The 20,133-nt window shown below is 41.3% G+C and overlaps 1 protein-coding gene across 9 annotated transcripts in view; it reads right to left on the bottom strand.

The window, feature by feature from the left end:
- LOC143037431 (rotatin-like) overlaps positions 1-20,133 on the bottom strand; it is a 463,326-nt gene that overhangs the window by 62,489 nt on the left and 380,704 nt on the right. For 7 of the 9 annotated variants that reach the window (XM_076205620.1, XM_076205622.1, XM_076205623.1 and 4 more), the window contains 2 exons: positions 13,503-13,697; positions 620-821 (listed from right to left, as the gene is read on the bottom strand). In XM_076205620.1, the coding sequence (XP_076061735.1) occupies positions 620-821; positions 13,503-13,697 (397 nt within the window). Of the gene's footprint in view, positions 1-619; positions 822-3,542; positions 5,321-13,502; positions 13,698-15,473; positions 15,614-20,133 lie in introns of those variants that run through there. The other 2 variants (XM_076205628.1, XM_076205629.1) reach the window with 2 other exon arrangements.

Below are 20,133 nucleotides of genomic sequence, written 5' to 3'. Positions count from 1 at the left end.
GCCTCTGTCATCTTCTTGCCACCCCCCAACTAGCAGACCGCCTTGGGACATGACTTGAAAAGCAAAGTCATCAGCTCCCTCCACCTTTCTTGCAATTAGAGCAAGCTATATTACTACTAGCACCACACTTCCACTCTAATAACAACTACTATTCTCCCCATCGATTTCCTTGACCAGCCAGTCCTGACAATGGCACCCAACGTAGGGCCAGGACTACTACCTGACATTGGTACCCAACATGGGGCCAGGACTACTACTTGACATTGGTGCCCAATGTGAGGCCAGAACTACCTGACAATGATAAATTGGAGAGTAACAGACAAGACAGTAAGTGTTGTTCCTTTCCTGTATACTACAATTAGCTAAATACACACATAGAAGCACATTTAGCATCAATCCTAATGTAACTGTCTCAAATTGCTATAGGTAACACCTACTTACTTTGGCTGTCATAATACAAAGGGCTGATGACAGTTACAACTGTAACCAAGTGTCTTCTGGTGTGATTATTAAGTTTAATATCTGCTGGTAGAATGCTTCTCCACTAAGAAAAGCAGGGTATTTCTTAAAATTAGTCAAATAAAATCTTACAGAACTATGAACATGAAAACACACATACCTTCTAAACTCTGAGTTAAAGTTGCTAGACATTCAACAACGGCAGTGAGGAGTACTGGACACTTCAGGATAGGCTGCCAAAGTGGATGGAACAATGGAATGATGTGTTCTCCTACAGCTTGGCACCACTGTCCTGCATTATGCACCCAGTTGGTTATTAGTTGTAGGTGCTCAATGGCTTGTGTGACAGTAGCATTTAGAGTCTGTAAAAGAAAAGGGTGTGATGTATTTACATTCTTAATTTCTACTCAGTATCCATTTTACCAATTTTATTCTATCTATATACCAAATGATATACTAGTAAAAGAGGTGTGGAAGGCAGATGTGGAAGAAGTAAACATGAGGGGGCGACCTAGGATGAGATGGATGGATGGATGGGGTGAAAGGGACTTTGGAAAAGAGGGGAACGTCTGTTGAGGGACGGGAGAGGACAGAAGATAGGAGTGAATGGAGAATGGTTGTATTACCCAGTTGTATTTTACAGGATGAGAGCTATGCTTGTAGTGACCCGTTTTCATATCTCTTCATATCCAGTTTATTCTTAAAATTGTGTATAGTTTTGGCATTCACGGTTTCTCCGTTCAGTTTGTTCCAGATATCAATCACTCTATGTGGGAAGCTATTCTTTTTCAGGTCTCTTCTGTAGCTGCCTTTCTTTAGTTTCTTTTCATGTCCTCTTGTTTCTCTTCTGTCCCACTTTAATAAGTCCTCTCTGACGAGAATTACTATCCCTTTCATAATTCTGAAAATGGTCAACAAATTGTCTCTTTCTCTTCTCTGTTCCAGTGATGACAGATGTAATTTTTCCAATCTTTGTTTGTATGTCAAGTTTGTCAGTGTAGGCGTCATCTTTGTTGCTGCTCTTTGTATTCTTTCTAACTTTCTTATGTTCTTCCTTGTACTAGGTGCCCATAGTGTTGCAGCATATTCTAGTTTAGGTCTTATCAGTGTAACAACTATTTTTTTTACCATCTCCTCATCTATGTAGTCGAAGGCCACTTTCATTAACCTCAATAAGTTAAAAGTCTCTTCAAATAATTTATTGACATGTTTATCAGGTGTCAAGTCACCTGAGATGATTACTCGCAGGTCCCTTTCTGAATTGACTTTTTTGACTTTTTTGTTTCCGATCTTATACTGTCCCGATACTCTATTTTTACTTTTTCCAAATTCCATTATGCTACATTTTTCAATGTTGAAATTCATTTCACTTTTCCAACTCCATTCCCATATTTTGTCTAGGTCTTTTTGTAGTGATATGCAATCTTCTGTTCTTACTCTCTTGAGTAATTTGGCATCGTCAGCAAAGAAGTTCATATAACAGTTTACTCCCTCATCCATATCATTTATATATATGGCAAACATTAAAGGAGCCAGTACAGAGCCTTGTGGGACGCCACTTTTCACATCTTACCAGTTCGAATTTTTGTCTCTAAGTACCACTCTCATTTTTCTTCCAGTTAAGAAATCCTTCATCCATTCCAGCAATTTACCTTGTATTCCTCCTATTATTTCAATTTTTCTTATCAATTTTTCATGTGGTACCTTGTCGAGTGCCTTCTGCAAATCCAAAAAGATGCAATCTGCCCAGCCATCTTTTTCTTGTATTATCTTAATTAATCTCGAGTAAAAGCAGATTAGGTCTGTGGTGCATGATCTTCCACTTCTAAAGCCAAATTGTTTAGGGTTTATTATTTTCTTTTCTTCCAAGTGTTTGGTCCCTGTGGTGGAGGAAAAGAATACTGCCACCAAGTATTTCCACTTGGATTGTAAGAGGCGAGAAGAAAGGGACAGAGATTGGGACTAGGCATCCTTCTCCTTGTAGCCCCACAGGGGACATTCCTAAAAAAAAAGTAAAGGCATAAGAGGGTCTAGGAGTTTTCCGACCAGCACCCTAAGGTTTGGGTCTTTTAATGTGCATGGATGTGGTACAGATGAGAGTAAAAGGGAAGAGATAGGTAGTATGTTTGTGAGAAGAAAGATGGATGTGTTGGCTTTGAGTGAAACTAAGTTGAAAGGGAAGGGTGAGTGTTTGGGAGTGTAAGTGGGAAGTTATCTGGAGTGAAGAGAGGGCGAGGAGGGAAGGGGTGGCTATATTAGTAAGTGAAGAGATAGGTAAACGTGTTGTGGAGTGGAAGGTTTCCTCAAGGATAATGTGGATGAAGGTGAAACTGGGAAAGGAGATGTGGGTCTTTGTAAGTGCATAAGGGCCTGGCAGTGAGATGAGTGTAGAAGAAAGGGAGGCCTTTTGGATAGAATTAAATGAGTGCATAGAGGATTTAGGGAGAAATGTCAATGTAATAGTACTGGGAGACCTTAATGCTAGGGTAGGAAATGATCCAATTGATGGAGTGGTTGGGAAATGTGGAATTCCAGGAAAGAATCGTAGTGGAGAGTTGATGGTGGAGATGTGTCTAGAAAGAGTTGATGATAGCAAATACAGTGTTTCGGAAGAAAGTCAAGCATAAGTACACATGGGAGGGTGGTGGATGGAAGGGTGGTAGATAGAGCATTAATGGATTATGTAGTGGTAAACAGGAAGAGTTAAGGATGTACATGTGCTAAGGGTAGATGGTGGGGGAGTATCAGATCATTTTTTGGTGGAAGGTAAGTTGAGAGTGGAGGATAGATGGAGAAAGAGGAAAGGGACAAAAGGTAGGGAGGTGCTTAGAGTAAACTCTTTAAATGAAAAGGAAAAGGAGGAGTACAAGAAGAGGCTGAAGGAGTGGGAGGGAGTGAAGGATATAGTAGAGCTAGGTGTGGAGGAGGAATGGGGATGGTTCAAGGAGGGAGTCACAGAGTGTGCAAAGATGGTGTGTGGAACAAGAAGGACAGGAGGAAATAGAAGGAAGGGTAGTGAATGGTGGTGTAACATTACATGAATGTTACTTGTGCTTAGGTGCCGAGGGAGTGAAGGAGACTGGTGAGTTTGCTGGCTTTATTCTGGTTAGCGCAAGTGTCGACCTAGGCTGGGTCGACGCGGGCAGGGCACGGAGCCCTGCCCTAAACCACAAAAGTGACCGCGAGCCTCGTGTCGGGCACTGCTGGTGACAAGTACAGAAAGGAACTGGCTGGGGACACCAAACCTGGCATCTTTATATAGGCCTCATGCGTACGTTAAAGTAGCACACGACCCATCCTGACCGAAACATGGCTCGGCAGGGCTTAGGTTGTGCTTTCAAGAGGATACAAATGCATGTAGTACAGGCGTACTATAGACTTAACCTACACACAATTAATATAAGGCCGAAGGCCAGCTACTTCTACACACTCTGTCCATTCCTGGTCCATCCCATTTCTGCGGCGGCGATGCTATAAGCCAAAATACCGCGTCGAAGCACATGTGGGGGGCTTGTCCACCACATTTACCCCCCTTCCCCTGCGAAGCGTGGAATCGTGATGTCCAAGCAGGGGGGGGGGTGACGTCAGTGGAAAGAGGAACCTGTAGAGGCGGCGCCAGCGGCGGCGGCGACTGCTAGCGGGAGAATTGGCCGTGGGCGACGTCAGTGGAAGCGAGAACTCCCTATAGAGGGCGCAGACGGCGGCGGCGACGGCGGCAGCGGTGGCTGCGGCGGGGGCTGCAGGAGGGGCCGTGAGTGACGTCAAGCGAAGAGGCGCTCGTGAAGTCGAGCTGAGTTGCTCGTGGCATCTATCAAGGAAGCGGCCGTGAGTGACGTCAAGCGAAGAGGCGCTCGTGAAGTCGAGCTGAGTTGCTCGTGGCATCCATCGTGGAAGCGGCCGTGAGTGACGTCAAGCGAAGAGGCGCTCGTGACGTCGAGCTGAGTTGCTCGTGGCATCCATCGTGGAGGCGGCCGTGAGTGACGTCAAGCGAAGAGGCGCTCGTGACGTCGAGCTGTGTTGCTCGTGGCATCCATCGGGGAAGCGGCCGCGACGTCGAGCGAAGAGGCGCTCGTGACGTCGAGCGAGGAGGCTGGTGTGCCGTCGAGCGAGGAGGCGGCTGTACCGTCGAGCGAGGCGGTCGAGAGCGACGTCAGGCGAAGGGGCGGTTGTGATGTCGAGTTGGGAGGCAGTCGTGAGCTGCGAAGGCTGTGGTGATGACCACAGCGGTTGGCGAATGCAGTGGGTGCGACTGTGGTGGGGTTGACGAGCGTCCATGGAGTCACACAAGTTGTCGATGAACCAGATCAGAAGGCTGGGGGGGTATCTGGGTGTACTCGCGTCCAAACTCCGGTGGTCACCAATGTAACATTGCGTGAATGTTACTTGCGCTTAGATGCCGAGGGAGTGAAGGAGACTGGTGAGTTGGCTGGCTGTATTCTGGTTAGCGCAAGTGTCGACCTAGGCTGGGTCGACGCGGGCAGGGCACGGAGCCCTGCCCTAAACCACAAAAGTGCACTGCTGGTCACAAGTACAGAAAGGAACTGGCTGGGGACACCAAACCTGGCATCTTTATATAGGCCTCATGCGTACGTTAAAGTAGCACACGACCCATCCTGACCGAAACATGACTCGGCAGGGCTTAGGTTGTGCTTTCAAGAGGATACAAATGCATGTAGTACAGGCGTACTATAGACTTAACCTACACACAATTAATATAAGGCCAAAGGCCAGCTACTTCTACACACTCTGTCCATTCCTGGTCCATCCCATTTCTGCGGCGGCGATGCTATAAGCCAAAATACCGCGTCGAAGCACATGTGGGGGGCTTGTCCACCACAGTGGGATGAGGAAACAAAGAAGGCTGTAGAAGAGAAGAAGCGAGCTTTCACAGATTGGTTACAAAATAGGACGAGAGAGTCATATGAGAGGTACAAAGAAAAGAAAAGAGAAGTAAAGCAAAAGGTAAAGGAGGCAAAGAGGAGAGCAGATGTGAAATGGGGTAAGAGTATTACAGAAAATTTTGAAAGTAATAAAAAGATGTTTTGGAAAGAAATTAAGAGAGGAAGAGGAGGCAAATCAAGTAGAGAAGAAAAGGTAAAAGGTGCAGATGGAGATATGATAATGGAAGAGAAGGCAGTAAGGGGAAGATGGGCAGAATATTTTAGGGAGTTGCTAAATGTGAAGGAGGATAGGGAGGGAAAGATAGCTGCAGTGGGAAATGCTAAGAAAATGACCGTGATGAGTGAGGAATTTGGAGGAGAAATAAGGATGAAGTGAAGGCAGTTGTTAAGAAAATGAGAGCAGGTAAGGCACCTGGTCTGGATGGATGCCATGCAGAATGTCTAAAAAAAGGAGGTACAGTGATGGTGGACTGGGTGGTGAGGTTATTTAATGTTTGCTGGAGAGAGGGTAGAGTGCCGGAGGACTGGAGGAGTGCCTGTATAGTTCCACTTTACAAGGGAAAAGGGGACAAGTGTGAATGTAGTAGTTTCAGAGGGATCAGCTTGTTCAGTGTAGTTGGGAAGGCTTATGGGAGGATCTTGATTGAGAGGATTACGAGAGGAACAGAGGGAGTAATTGGTGAGGAACAGTGTGGATTTAGGACAGGTAGAGGTTGTGTAGATCAGATTTTTGTGGTAAGACAAATATGTGAGAAAGCTATAGGAAAAGGTAAGGATGTTTTTTGGGCTTTTATGGATCTGGAAAAGGCTTACAACAGGATAGATAGAAAGGCACTGTGGGAGGTTTTGCAGATATATAGGCTAGGAGGAAAGCTTCTAGGAGCTGTCAAGAGTTTTTATGAGGGTAGTAGAGCTTGTGTCAGGATTGGAAATGGAGAGAGTGAGTGGTTCGAGGTAAAGGTGGGAATTCGTCAAGGATGCGTTATGTCGCCCTGGCTGTTCAACTTATACATGGATGGGGTAGTGCGAGAGGTAAATGCAAGGGTAGTGGGTCAGGGATTGGAGATGGTTAAAGAAAATGGAGAAAAGTGGGGGGTGAGCCAGCTGTTGTTTGCGGACAACACTGCGCTTGTGGCAGGATCGGAGGGATTGAGGAAGTTGGTGACAGAGTTTGGGAGAGTGTGTGATAGAAGAAAGCTGAAGATAAATGTGGGTAAAAGTAAGGTGATGAGATATACAAGGGGTGAAAGTGGCAGTAATCTGGAAGTGAGCATTAAGGGAGAGCGACTGGAGGAAGTGGATAGTTTTAGATACTTGGGTGCAAATGTGGCAGGAAAAGGTGGAGTGAAGGTGGAGGTAGAATGTAGATTGAGAGAAGCGAGTAAATGTCTTGGTGGATTAAAAAGTGTAATGAGGAATAAACATTTGGGAATGGATGCTAAGAGGAGACTGTATGAAGGAGTGATTGTGCCAACAGCACTGTATGGGGCAGAAACATGGAACATAAGAGAGGAAGAGAGGAGTTTGAATGTGTTTGAGATGAGGTGTCTGAGAAGTATGATGGGGGTTACTAGGCTAGATAGAGTGAGAAATGAGGAAGTGAGGAGGAGAACAGGGGTGGAAAGGGAGTTGGGAGATAGGGTGGATGAAAGAGTATTAGGATGGTTTGGACACATGGAAAGAATGAGTGAAGAAAGACTAGTAAAAGAGGTATGAAAGGCAGATGTGGAGGGAGTGAACATGAGGGGACGTCCTGGGATAAGGTGGATGGATGGGGTGAAGGGGGCTTTGGGGAAGAGGGGAATGTCTGTTGAGGAAGGACGGGAGAGGACAGAAGACAGGGGTGAATGGAGAATGGTTGTATATGGATGATAATGTGATTGCATGAGGTGGAATGGGCGGGGGGATGGGGGGTGAGATAGTATGTGTGAGCAAAATTTGATGCAGCCCGAAGGGATTTCTCCCCGTCTTCTCCTTTTATGCATGGGAGGACGGAGAGGGGGAGTCGCAGATTTAATGAAGCGGCCTTGCTGTGGACGTGCTGTGTCTTGTGACACTGCTTCTGACCCAGGGCAGTGGACAAGGTGCAGGGATGACCCGTCATCCAGGAGGTGCTAAGATAGGAGGGAGGGTGGAGGGGTGTGGAGTGTATTCAGGGATGGAATGGGTGGGAATAATTTTATGCCTTTACCTTTTTGGCTACCTCCCTTGTAAGGGGAAAAAAGCCTTGGTATATGTATGTATGTTTGGTCCATTTATTTCCGATGACCTTTTCGCATATTTTTGCTACTGTGCTTGTAAGGGATACCAGTCTGAAGTTTGTAGGATCTTCCCTATTTCCTCTTATATGTTGATACTATGTTTGCATCTTTCCAATGTTGCAGCACCTTTCCCTCTTTGAGTGAGAAGTCAATTATCTTGTATAGTTTATCTGTCAGTTCATCTATACACTCTTTCAGTATACAATTTGTGATTACATGTGGTCCATGCAATTTCCTGACATCTAGGTTTTTTTCTGGTCTCTTATTTCTTTTTGTGTTACCTTTATTTCTTTCATCATGGGTGATCTTTCTTGTTGTCCATCTTCCCAAGATTGTGAGCTCTCAATTGTAAAAACAGATCTAAAATGTCTGATCATAACTTCTCCCATCTCTGTGTCATCTATATATTCTTTATCTCCACGCAATTTCACTATTTCATGTTTATCCTTTAGTTTTTCATTTATATATCTGTAAAAGAGTTTAGGTTAGTCCTTACATTGTCTATAATATCTTTTTCATAATTTCTTTTTTCTTTCCTGCATATATTCACATATTCGTTCCTAAGTTTTATATATGTTTGCCATTTGGATGTTTGTTTGTTTTTTTCCCCATTTTTTCCAGGCTTTGTCTCTCCTGTCTCTAGCCTCACTACACCTTTTGTTAAACCAACTCTTTATGTAAATCTCTTTTTTTCTTCTTTTTTTGGTACACATTTGTTAATTCCTTCCTTGTACTTTTCTTTGAATATGTTCCTTTTGTCTTCCATCTTTGTTTCCTCTTTAGAGAATTTATCCCAGTTTGTGTTTTGGAATTTTTTTCTTAGTTTAACAAAATCCGTTTTGTTGTACATTAATCTTCCTTCTCTGTGTTTGTCATTCCTGTCTACATTGTTCTGTTCTTTTAATTCAAACTCTATTAGTATATGGCCACTCTTTCCAATTGGTGTTTTATACTCCATTTTGTTCACAATATTTGGTTCAGAAGTTTATATTAAGTCTAGTTTCGACGGTTCCTCATTGTTTCTATATCTAGTATTTTCTTTAACCCATTGTGTTAAGGTGTATTCGATGGTCATATCCAGTAGAATGTTGCTCCAAAGGTCATCTCCCCCTTTAACTATCATTTCTTCCCAGATTGTGTCTTTTTTGTATTAAAATCACCAATGATTACTATGTTTCCACCCTCTTTCAGTAACTCGTTTAGCACAATCATTGTGTCTTTCAATAATTTGGAATGTTCGCTGTCCAACCACACGTGTTTTTGGTGATACATACACTGCTACAAATTTTCTGCTTTTCAGTTTTTTGTTTGCAATTTTTATCATAATTAATTCTACATTGCCTTGGCCTTCAATAATCTTTGTCACATTCAGACCCTTTTTGGTCAATATCATGACACCTCACCCATGCTTTTCTGTTCTATTTTTCACCCAGTGGTTGTATAGACCATGTCCCACTATGCTTGTTGATAAGAGGTGCTTTCAATATTGTCTCCACAATTCCCATGATGTCAGGTTTTTCTGCTTCTAAATAGTCATTTAGTTAATTGATTCCAGAGATCCTGCCATTGATATTTGTGTATGCCGCTTTTAGTTCCTTATTTTCTTTTCTTTTTTGGTTTAAGTTTCCATTTATTTGATGTACCATTTTTTCAGTCTCAAGTCCAGCACTCTCCAAAAAAACTCGCTTTTTTCGGTCTCTGTTCTCTTCTCATATCTATCATTGGCTTCAATTCTGAGAGCTTTGTCTCTTTTCCCTCATCACTCATTTCCTTTTGTATCCATATATGTTTGAATTTCTCGCTGTTTGCCAATTCAACTACTTTCGATAACACCTCTTCAGCTATCATTTGGGTTCTTAGTTTTATTTCTGAGGTCTATGTTTTTTCTTTTGAATATTTGCCTATTTTATGGATTTCGTCGATTTCTTTATCAAAATTTTGCCCTTCATCCTGTATTTCTTTCAGAATCTCCTTAGCTATTTCCTTCTCCTCCTTTTCTCTCTGGTATCTATACATATCATATTGTATATGGATGATACTGTGATCCATGAGGTGGAATGGGTAGGGGGTGGGGGGAGAGGGAGTATGCGTGAGAAAAATTTGACACAGCCCAAAGGGATTTCTCCCTGTCTTCTCCTTTTCTGCATGAGGGGAAGGAGGGGGGGGGGTTCGCCGATTTGATGAAGCGGCCTTGCTGTGGATGTGCTGTCTTCCAATGCTGCTTCTGAGCCAGGGCAGTGGACAAGATGCAGAGATGACACATCATCCAGGAGGTGCCAAGATTAGAGGGAGGGAAGGGGGTGGAGGGGGCTGGAGTGTGATAGGGATGGAATGGGTGGGAGTGGTTTTTATGTCTTTGTTTTTTGGCTACCTCCCTTATAAGGGGGAAGAAAGCCTTTGGTATATGTATGTATATATATATATATACCAAGGACTTTTCCTCCCTTATAAGGTCCTGGTGTGGTGGCATTTATGTTGTAGGACCACATCATAACTCCCAAAAGGAGCTGGGGGCCAAACCCTCACAAGAAGCCCTTGCTACCCTGGAGGGTAGCATGAATCCCTGGTAGCAGCTTTGGTTGCATTGTACACAACTGTACACACCAACAACACAACATATACTCTATAAATGATTTATGGGAAAATCCTGTTCCAGCTATGGTGTTTCTCATGGAGACAGACTGCTCGGCCAGACAACCTGGAGAGAGTCATCACCATCATCATCCTTACAAGGGAGGTAGCCAAGTCAAAGGCAGGACCCACTCTAGTCTAAAAAAAATACTTCCTCTATTCATATTATGAAAATTTTCTTAGCATAAAAAACAACCTCCATGATTTTCCCCTGGATCAGTATCTATCAAGTGACCAAGCTACTAAGCAAGTTTTAAAGAGAGAGACTTCCCCAGACATGAACCCAATTGCTGAGAAATTCTTATTGTAATAAGCAAGAACCACACTGGTATGAGTGCATTCAAACCACCACCCAACAATGAAACAGTAACATAATATCAAACTGCCCCAGATGCAGCTACCATAAAGACACAACCTCAAACACTATTCAAGATTTTAAGAAAACTTGATGCTAAAAGATACAAAGACAGGTCACCATGAGCATAGCTCCCTTCCCATATAATACAACTAGGTACCGTATTTTTCGGACCATAAGGCGTGGGCAAAATCCTTAAAATCGGCCAAAATCGGGTGGTACGCCTTATGTGTGGCTTCAGTGCAAAAAAATGCCTCGGATAGTGACGTACTATTTTGACACGTTTCGTAGCTAGCCTGCCGACGGCAACAGTGCATAGGCTTAACAAAAGTTACAACCAAGTTATAACCAAGGTGCATGTATCTTGACAAGAAAATTGCGAAAACTTCGACAGTTTTCGGGTCCATGCCACCGCATTCATTCACGCTATCATGGCTATGACATGATAGCGTCCACAACACAGACAGCCATTTTGCATTGGTCTAGTCTCGCTCCACTCAGACTAGTCATTTGGGTATTTTTTTAGTTTCGATCATGGGCGCAATATAGCAATATAAGATTAATTATTAATTTTGTAAATTAAAATGTATCAACGTAATATGCTAATGAAAGAAGTCGGTAGCATAGGATCGGGACGCCAACGTCTCTCACGACGACGACAACGAGGACGAGCCGGATGACATTTAATTTGCAGGTAATGATTTATTAAACACAGGTTAGATTAGGTTAGACGAATTTATCACCCTTTCATTTCTTCGACGTCGGCATCTATCATAACAAACATGGCGTACCATTCGTCCGACACGACTTCGTTACTTACGAAATCCGTTTCAGCAATTTTTTTGTTTTTTTATTTCCGCTCACAAAATTGCATATTACGTTGATACATTATAATTTACAAAATTAATAATTAATTTTCTATTGCTATATTGCGCCCATGGTCGAAACAAAAATTTACCTTTATTTGTAATCTTGTGTTTTTAAGTGAATAGAGAATTCCAGGAATAAACTGCTACTGTTGGTTTTATTCCCCACAATTCCCGTAACATGTTTGTTGTTTTATAGGGGTATTGGCAGGGCAGACCGTCCATGGAGGTGGTCTGATTTCACTGACCAAAATAAAAATATATATAATTTATTTTTGTAATTTTGCTAAATCCCAACCGATTTTTCTCATTCAACAACGAAAATGTTCAGTTCTGAATGCACTCACATTTGCATGATATCCGATGACGAGACCAGGTTAGCTAGGTCAACATGAAAATGGAATTCCTGATATTTGAGCTGAAGTAGTTCTCATGGTATGCAGAAAGTCGCTATGAGTACAATGCAATTTGAATTATCCATCTAGCTGTCCTAGTTCTCTAGATATTGCATTTTGAAGGGAAAATCGGGCCGAAACGTGCGGTCTGACTAATCGCCGATCAAACGTAAACAATGACGGTTTTTACTGACAGGCACAATTTTATATAAGAATTTAGCATATGGTTGCATTATTTGACCTATTTTCTTTAGAATGTGTGATTTCCATGTAATTTAATCAAAGAATTACGTTTTTATCCTCTGTAAAATTACCCACCACAGCTACGAATACCGTCATATTACATGAAAATCACACAATTTTAAGAAAATAGTTTGAATAATTCAACTATATGCAATCTATTACACTAATAACACAACAGTAACAAACTTAATAGTGTAGCTTGATCCATACCACCAATGATCATAGATAGCGGGCAGGACGAATCGTAGCTGTGGTCCGTAATATTACGGAGGATAAAAACGTAACTTCTCTTTGATCATATTACATGAAAATCACACATTTTAAAGAAAATAGTTCAAATAATTCAACTATAAGTCTATTACACTAATAACATAATACTGTATTAAGAAACTTAATAGAGTGAAGTTTGATTCATACCACCAGTGATCATAGATAAGATGGCGGGATGGACGTTGATGCTGTTGTTATCTGATAATCCGACCCGATAGAAAAAAAAAAAAAAAAAAAAAAAAAATAATTAGTACCACCGATTTCTCAGCTCTTCCGTAACACGCTGCCTTTATTGTATTAGAACAATCCGCGAGACTAGTAGTTTTCGTTAATTTTGGTCAGTTACCAATACACTGAATTTATTTAGCTCATTTTTTACACTGAAACATAAACCAATTTTCGATTTACTGCTGAATGCAAGCCGCCATGTTTATCTTATGTTTTTATGTACCGACAGGTAACTGATGATGTAATTGTTTGAAATTTACTACGATCGTAGTAAATACACTCGCATAACATTTGTATGAATGAAATTTCCTGCGGTATGTAAATTTGGCCGTTTGCATGGCGTGCGCATAAAATGACGCGCTATTGTGCTCGTCATCGACGGTGGCGCCTCTGGTGGTGTTTGACCTACCTAACCAGGTGCGCCTTATGGTCAGGTGCGCCTTATGTAAGGACGGGGAATAGCAAATTACGGGTGCGCCTTATGGTACGAAGCGCCTTATGGTCCGAAAAATACGGTAAATATACCAGTCATAACTCTGACTGACATTTTAGATGCTACTTAGATTTACATATCTCAACAAAATACCTATCTTTGCTTACACAATTAAATTTGGTAGTTAGCACTAAAACAAAAATGTACATGCAGAAATATTTGGGAGCTATAACCTCCCCCCACAAGTTATGGCCTTGTACACAGCTCTTATCTTTTCTTTCCCAGACAACAACACAATATCTCTTCCTTATGGACCAATCTGTTGGCTGATGCTGGTTACCTGGGAATCATGGGTCTCTTGCAAGAAACACCTGGAGTTGCAGATTAACTAAAGTAAGAAATTTTCCAACCCACTGAAGTGCACCTATATTATTTAAAAGTTAGGTGACTGGGTCTTTACCTTATTAGCTGTCAGAGTTTTGGTAATATGCAAGTTAAGACTGACAACCTTCTCCTGCAATTCTTTGAGTGGTCTCTCCAGTTGAGCCAGCAGTGCTGTGTGGTGCCAAGCTGAGGCTTTGGCACTATGAGATACTAGTAACAGCAATTTCAGACTTTGTAGAAAATACTGGCTTTTGGCATCTGGCAATGGTTCCTTAAATACAAAAATAAAATTAGTCCAATTAGGAAAAGAAGTATGATGTATCTTATCTATGACAAATATATATATCAGTATTTTCCATGAAAAATTGTGTGTATATATATATACAGTATATATATATATATATACACACACACACACACACATATATATATATATATATATATATATGTATATATATATATATAACAGCCATAAAGGAATGACATAACCAGTGGTGTTATTAGAACTCAGAAAGTAGGAGCCACTCTAGGGCTAAGGTAAAGGTGAGGGTTCTGAACCAAAACTGTAAGGAGCAATTGTTAAGATCATTACACAAAGATGCTTTACAAAAGTGAAAAAAAATAATAATAATAAAATAAAATAAAAATAAATAAATAAATAAATAAAATAGAATAAAATGACATCTTTTGTGATGCCAACCGAAAACTAATAGTGTCTGGTAGTAATCTACCTCCATAGTACTCTAGAAATTATAATTCATTGGAATAATGACATACTTCAACAGATCTCCAAGTCTGCAGCCATGAAAATGCAACTGCTAAATTAGACACAATGCCAATGAAATGATTTTCAGAGTACAGTATAAGTTCTTTTAACTGGCACGAGTGGGACCAATGATGTGCCGGAAAGGGGAAATCCCGGTTACGAGAAGGAATATTAAAAAAATACATTTATTGCCTTTATTCATAGAGTACTTAAATAAAATTCATTCAATGGCTTCACTTTTGTTGTTTATTTATTTACCAGTATATTCATATTTATTTATCTTTATTTATTTTCATGAAATCACGTATGTCTCTTTGTTTAGAATGTTTGTCTCTGCATTAAAAATTCATTTTGAAGACAGTGAAGAGACATCACGTCGTGAGTCCCCATGTAGGTGCACTGCTCCGCAAACTTGATAAATGTTGCCAATCCTTTAGCAGCATCCTTCCACGTTACTCTTGGCTCTGGGTCATCTTCCTCTTCACTATCAGCCTCGGTTTCCTTACCATGCTTCTCCTCAATCACTGCCTGAATGATTTCGTCGTCAGTTAGTGGGGGTGATAGCTTCATCATTGTCAACCTCCATCCACTCCTGAAGAGCTTCATCAGTGACGCTAAGCTTAGCACTACCACACATATCCTTCAACTCAGCCATCACTGCCTTCCTTTGTTTCACAACGAAACCTTCAAAATCCTCATCTCCTTCTTCCTCTTGAAACATGACGAGAGGATATAATTTACACCATGATCGCATCAAAGTTTGTTGTTTTACGTCCTTCCATGCAAGCGAAGCCATAAACACAGCGTCTTTTACATTAAATGCGTGTTGGAAGTCGGGAATAGTGCCTTCATCATAGTTTACCAACTGCCGCATAAAATTCCTCCTGTAGTACATTTTGAAATTTTGAATTACACCCTGATCCATGGGCTGTATTAAACTGGTAACATTTGGAGGAAAATAAACAACAAAGATGTTACCCACACTCAACTCCTCGGCTGGCAGATGCGCTTTACAATTGTCTAGCAACAACACAATTTTACTGTCCTCAGGCATTCCTTTCTTTTTCAAATTTTCTTTCACTGCTGGAACAAACACGTGCTTAAACCAGTTGGTAAAGGTCTCTGCATCCTTCCATGCATTGCTTTGGGCACGATAATCTACAGGCAAATAAACTAGATTTTTAAAACAATGAGGTTTTCTGTACTTCCCAATGAGACACAATTTCACTCTATGAGTTCCTGCCATGTTCACACACACTAGCACAGTCAGACAATCCTTGCTCTGTTTAAATCCTTTTGTTGTTGCTTCAGCCTCACTTGCCAGAGTTGTCGTTGGCAAACAGCGATAAAACAGGCCAGTCTCATCTGGGTTGTAGATCTGGTCCGGTGTGAGATCATGCTTAGCAACCAACTTAGCAAATCTAAGAGTGAAAGAGAGGGAAAGAAGATTAGAATGCATCCATGTAACATACGCTAAAAAATAAGAGATGTGAATCTTTCTTTATCTTTGCCATGACGGCAAACGTTAATGAACGTACCTGTCTATGAATTCCTCAGCAGAAGGTTGATCTGCAGATTTTGACTCCCCTGACACATCAAGTTTGCGTATTCCATGGCGAATCTTGAATTTGTGTAGCCACCCTTCAGAGAACTGACACGTATCTTCAATCTCCATCTTCGTAGCAAAGTCCTTATCTTTTTCTCAAAGAATCGGGCCTGATATCGCTGCTCCTTCTGACCGCTTCAGGCAGAACCACTCATACAGCACCTTGTCTAAAGTGTCCACACGTTTTTGTTGTAGGGTGCAGCGTTTCTCGGCAGCTTTGGGGGAGTCTGTTTCCTAGATGATGTCCTGTAACTTCTGGCTTTGGGCCTTGATGTCGTATATAGTCGACGAACCAATGTTAAACTCTTCCATTAGTAGCTTCCTGTTCTCTCCTTTATTCAGGCGCTTGCAGATTTCCACCTTCTGCTGGAGAGTAAGCACCACACGCTTCCGCTTGTTGACCACCTTTGGCATGATGAAATGGCTAGGAATGACTGCACTGTATGAACACACGTGCAAAACTGAGAGGAGTGGGTGTGGTGTGCAGCTGGGGGAGGCGGGTTAGCTCGCTCTTGTCTCACCAGCGCTGCGTGGGCGTGACTCATGTGCACATACGTCGGTGCAGCGAGTTCCTGGAAGTGCGCTCCTTTGTTTGCTGTCGGTATGTGTTTGTGTGTTGAGAGAGTTGCTAATAGACAGCCGCATGCTTAACATCAGGTGTCTTATTACAGATGGATGTGTTGGCTTTGAGTGAAACTAAGTTGAAAGGGAAGGGTGAGTGTAAGTTTGGGAGTGTAAGTGGGAGGTTATCAGGAGTGAAGAGAGGGCGAGGGAGGGAAGGGGTGGCTATACTAGTAAGTGAAGAGATAGGTAAACGTGTACTGGGGTGAAAGGAGATTTCCTCAAGGATAATGTGGATGAAGGTGAAACTGGGGAAGGAGATGTGGGTCTTTGTAAGTGCATATGGGCCTGGTAGTGAGAAGAGTGTAGAAGAAAGGGAGGCCTTTTGGATAGACTTAAATGAGTGCATAGGGGATTTAGGGAGAAATGTCAATGTAATAGTACTGGGAGACCTTAATGCTAGGGTAGGAAATGGTCCAATTGATGGAGTGGTTGGGAAATGTGGAATTCCAGGGAAGAATCGTAGTGGAGAGTTGATGGTGGAAATGTGTCTAGAGAGTTGATGATAGCAAATACAGTGTTTCAGAAGAAAGTCAAGCATAAGTACACATGGGAGAGGGTGGTGGAGGGAAGGGTGGTAGATAGAGCGTTAATGGATTATGTAGTGGTAAATAGGATTATGATAGGAAGAGTTAGGGATGTACATGTGCTAAGGGGAGATGGTGGGGGAATATCAGATCGTTTTTTGGTGGAAGGTAAGTTGAGAGTGGAGGATAGATGGAGAAAGAGGAAAGGGACAAAAGGTAGGGAGGTTCTTAGAGTGAACTCTTTGAATGAAAAGGAAAAGGAGAAGGAGTACGAAAAGAAGCTGAAGGAGGAGTGGGAGGGAGTGAAGGATAGAGTAGAGCTGGGTGTGGAGGAGGAATGGGGATGGTTCAAGGAGGGAGTCATAAAGTGTGCAAAGATGGTGTGTGGAACAAGAAGGACAGAGGGAAATAGAAGAAAGGGTAGTGAATGGTGGGATGAGGAAACAAAGAAGGTTGTAGAAGAGAAGAAGCGAGCTTTCACAGATTGGTTACAAAATAGGACAAGGGAGTCATATGAGAGGTACAAAGAAAAGAGAAGTAAAGCAAAAGGTAAAGGAGGTAAAGAGGAGAGCAGATGTGAAATGGGGTAATAGTATGACAGAAAATTTTGAAAGTAATAAAAAGATGTTTTGGCAAGAAATTAAGAGAGGAAGAGGAGGTGAATCAAGTAGAGAAGAAAAGGTAAAAGGTGCAGATGGAGAGATGATAATGGAAGAGAAGGCAGAATATTTTAGGGAGTTGCTAAATGTGAAGGAGGATAGGGAGGGAAAGATAGCTGCAGTGGGAAATGCTAAGAAAATGACCATGATGAGTGAGGAAAATGGAAGAGAAATAAGGAAGGATGAGGTGAAGACAGTTGTTAAGATGATGAAAGCAGGTAAGGCACCTGGTCTGGATGGATGCCATGCAGAATGTCTGAAAAAGGGAGGTACAGTGATGGTGGACTGGTTGGTGAGGTTATTTAATGTTTGTTGGAGAGTGGGTAGAGTGCCGGAGGACTGGAGGAGTGCCTGTATAGTTCCTCTTTACAAGGGAAAAGGGGACAAGTGTGAATGTAGTAGTTTCAGAGGGATTAGCTTGTTAAGGGGACCGGCTGGTCAAGAATCGATGAAAATTGGGAAAAAAATGAAAAACTGGGAAAAAAATTCTACATCTGCGTATGGCAATCGACAGTCTGTATGTGGAGTATTTAATCAAAATTCGCCTTATTTTCGTAGTTATGGCAAATAAACCCCCTCCTCCCCCCATCTCGGCCCTATGATACGTATTGGTCACTACAATATATATATTATTGCAATAAATAACAATAATTTGTAATGATTGAGTGCTATTCCTAGTGACTTCTGGCAACTCTGTCTCTGTACCAGAGGTTATATATAGACCCCAGAATGGGTAGATGCCTCAGAAAGCGATAAACAGTAGACAAAAATTGAGTGATACGCTCCACTGCAAGCCACCATCAATCCTTTTGTCATTTGACAAGCTGTTATACTATTTTTGAGATGCCATGTCCTCGCAAGCAAACCAAACACCTTCAGGAAGCTAGGAAAAGGCAAGAATTACAAAGTAAGCAAGCTATGACACCCTAATGTAATAACCTGCCTAAAATGCAGGTGGGGACCAGGAGCCAGAGGAATATATGACTGGACATCAACATATATGACTGAATATGAATAAATTTTATTCTAAATATCATCAACATTCAAGCCTAAAAAGCTAGATAAGGAAATGCCATGATATCCCTTACTTATATTAGTATGTAGGGGTTCAAAGTTAGTGAAAACTTTGACGGCCCGTATCTCAAAACCTAAGTTTTATACCTTCAAACTTCTACTCCTCCATAACTTCTTAATCAATTTCAATGAAAATTCACACATAATATGTCTAAATCTGCCTGATTGATGAAATAGAACATTATTTTTAATATCTGAAAGGGTTAATTTTTGCCAAAAAAAAAAATTCCCTATTTGAAGGGGGACGGGGTGGGAAAAGATATAAAAATTAAAATTCCACAAACTAATTACTTTAACTAAAATTTCTCTCTATTAGTTTGAAGGTCTGGATAAGGTCCTTCCACCATATTAATTTCATTCATGTAGAGCAATTATTATAGGAGGAGTAGTCATTTCAAAATTATCAATTTTTTTGAAAGGGAGATGGGGGGGCAAAACATGAAAGGGTTGCAGATTAGTTTTTTTGGGTTAGGAAAGATGTATATGGTGTCCTTAACTCCTGGCATAAATTTCTGTGCAATAACCCAATTAATAAAGATTTTCATCTTTTGATCAGCCGGTCCCCTTAAGGGGGTACGCGACACCTGGAGGTCATTTTCTAAAATATTTAGAGTAAAGAGCTGAAACTTCTCAGGTAAATAGGTATCCATATTGCCTACATTTTTGGTGAAGCAGAATGATGTATGTACACATGTACACATGTACGTATACCAGTAGCGACATTTAAAAGTGCACAGCACCATAATACGTGGACCAATTTGTTTTATATTTTGGCTATGATTAGTCAGTAGGCACACCTAGGGCCGGTCATTGAGTAATTGAACAATTTCCTTTATACTTTTGCATACAGGCATTTCAATTTTAATGTCTGGCAAAATTCGTGAAAAATACAATTTTTTTTGCTCGTTTCCATTATTACTCCGAACTCTTTCATCCTATTCAAAATATTTGAACGATCGGCCCTAGCAGTTACTAAAAGTAATATTCCCTGTAAGTTTCATCTAAATCTGATGTATATTAGATTTTTTATGATTAAAAAAGTAGAAAAATATCGAACGGAGATATGGCAACTTGAAATATGAATATATCTGTACCTTGCTTATAGTTTCACCAATTTGACTGATTTTTTCATGGCTTAATTCTTATTATATAATAAGTAAGTACAGTAAAAATGATCAACATATTTTAATTATAAGTACTTTAAATACTGAAAAACTAAAGTATAAGTATGTCACAGTAGTGACGACGCACAGACGACAACATCATATAATTTGCTTTTTTGCACCTTTGGCGGTTTCTTCATATGAAACCTCTCTGCTGGGGGTCTTCAGGGTATCTAAATCATTGGAAAGAGGTTTATTTTCCAGTAGTGGGCGCCTTCTCTTTCCTCATCAGATTCCCCTCGCCAATCTATGTTGGTAGGGCACCCCCTCCAGCATCATATGATGTCCCTT

The sequence above is a fragment of the Oratosquilla oratoria genome, chromosome 22, assembly GCF_046742065.1.
Source record: "Oratosquilla oratoria isolate Oo_2021 chromosome 22, ASM4674206v1, whole genome shotgun sequence".
In the NCBI taxonomy this organism is placed as follows: Eukaryota; Metazoa; Arthropoda; class Malacostraca; order Stomatopoda; family Squillidae; genus Oratosquilla; species Oratosquilla oratoria.
The sequence above is the reverse complement of the archived record's forward strand: the minus strand, read 5'-3'. Positions and strand labels throughout refer to the sequence as shown.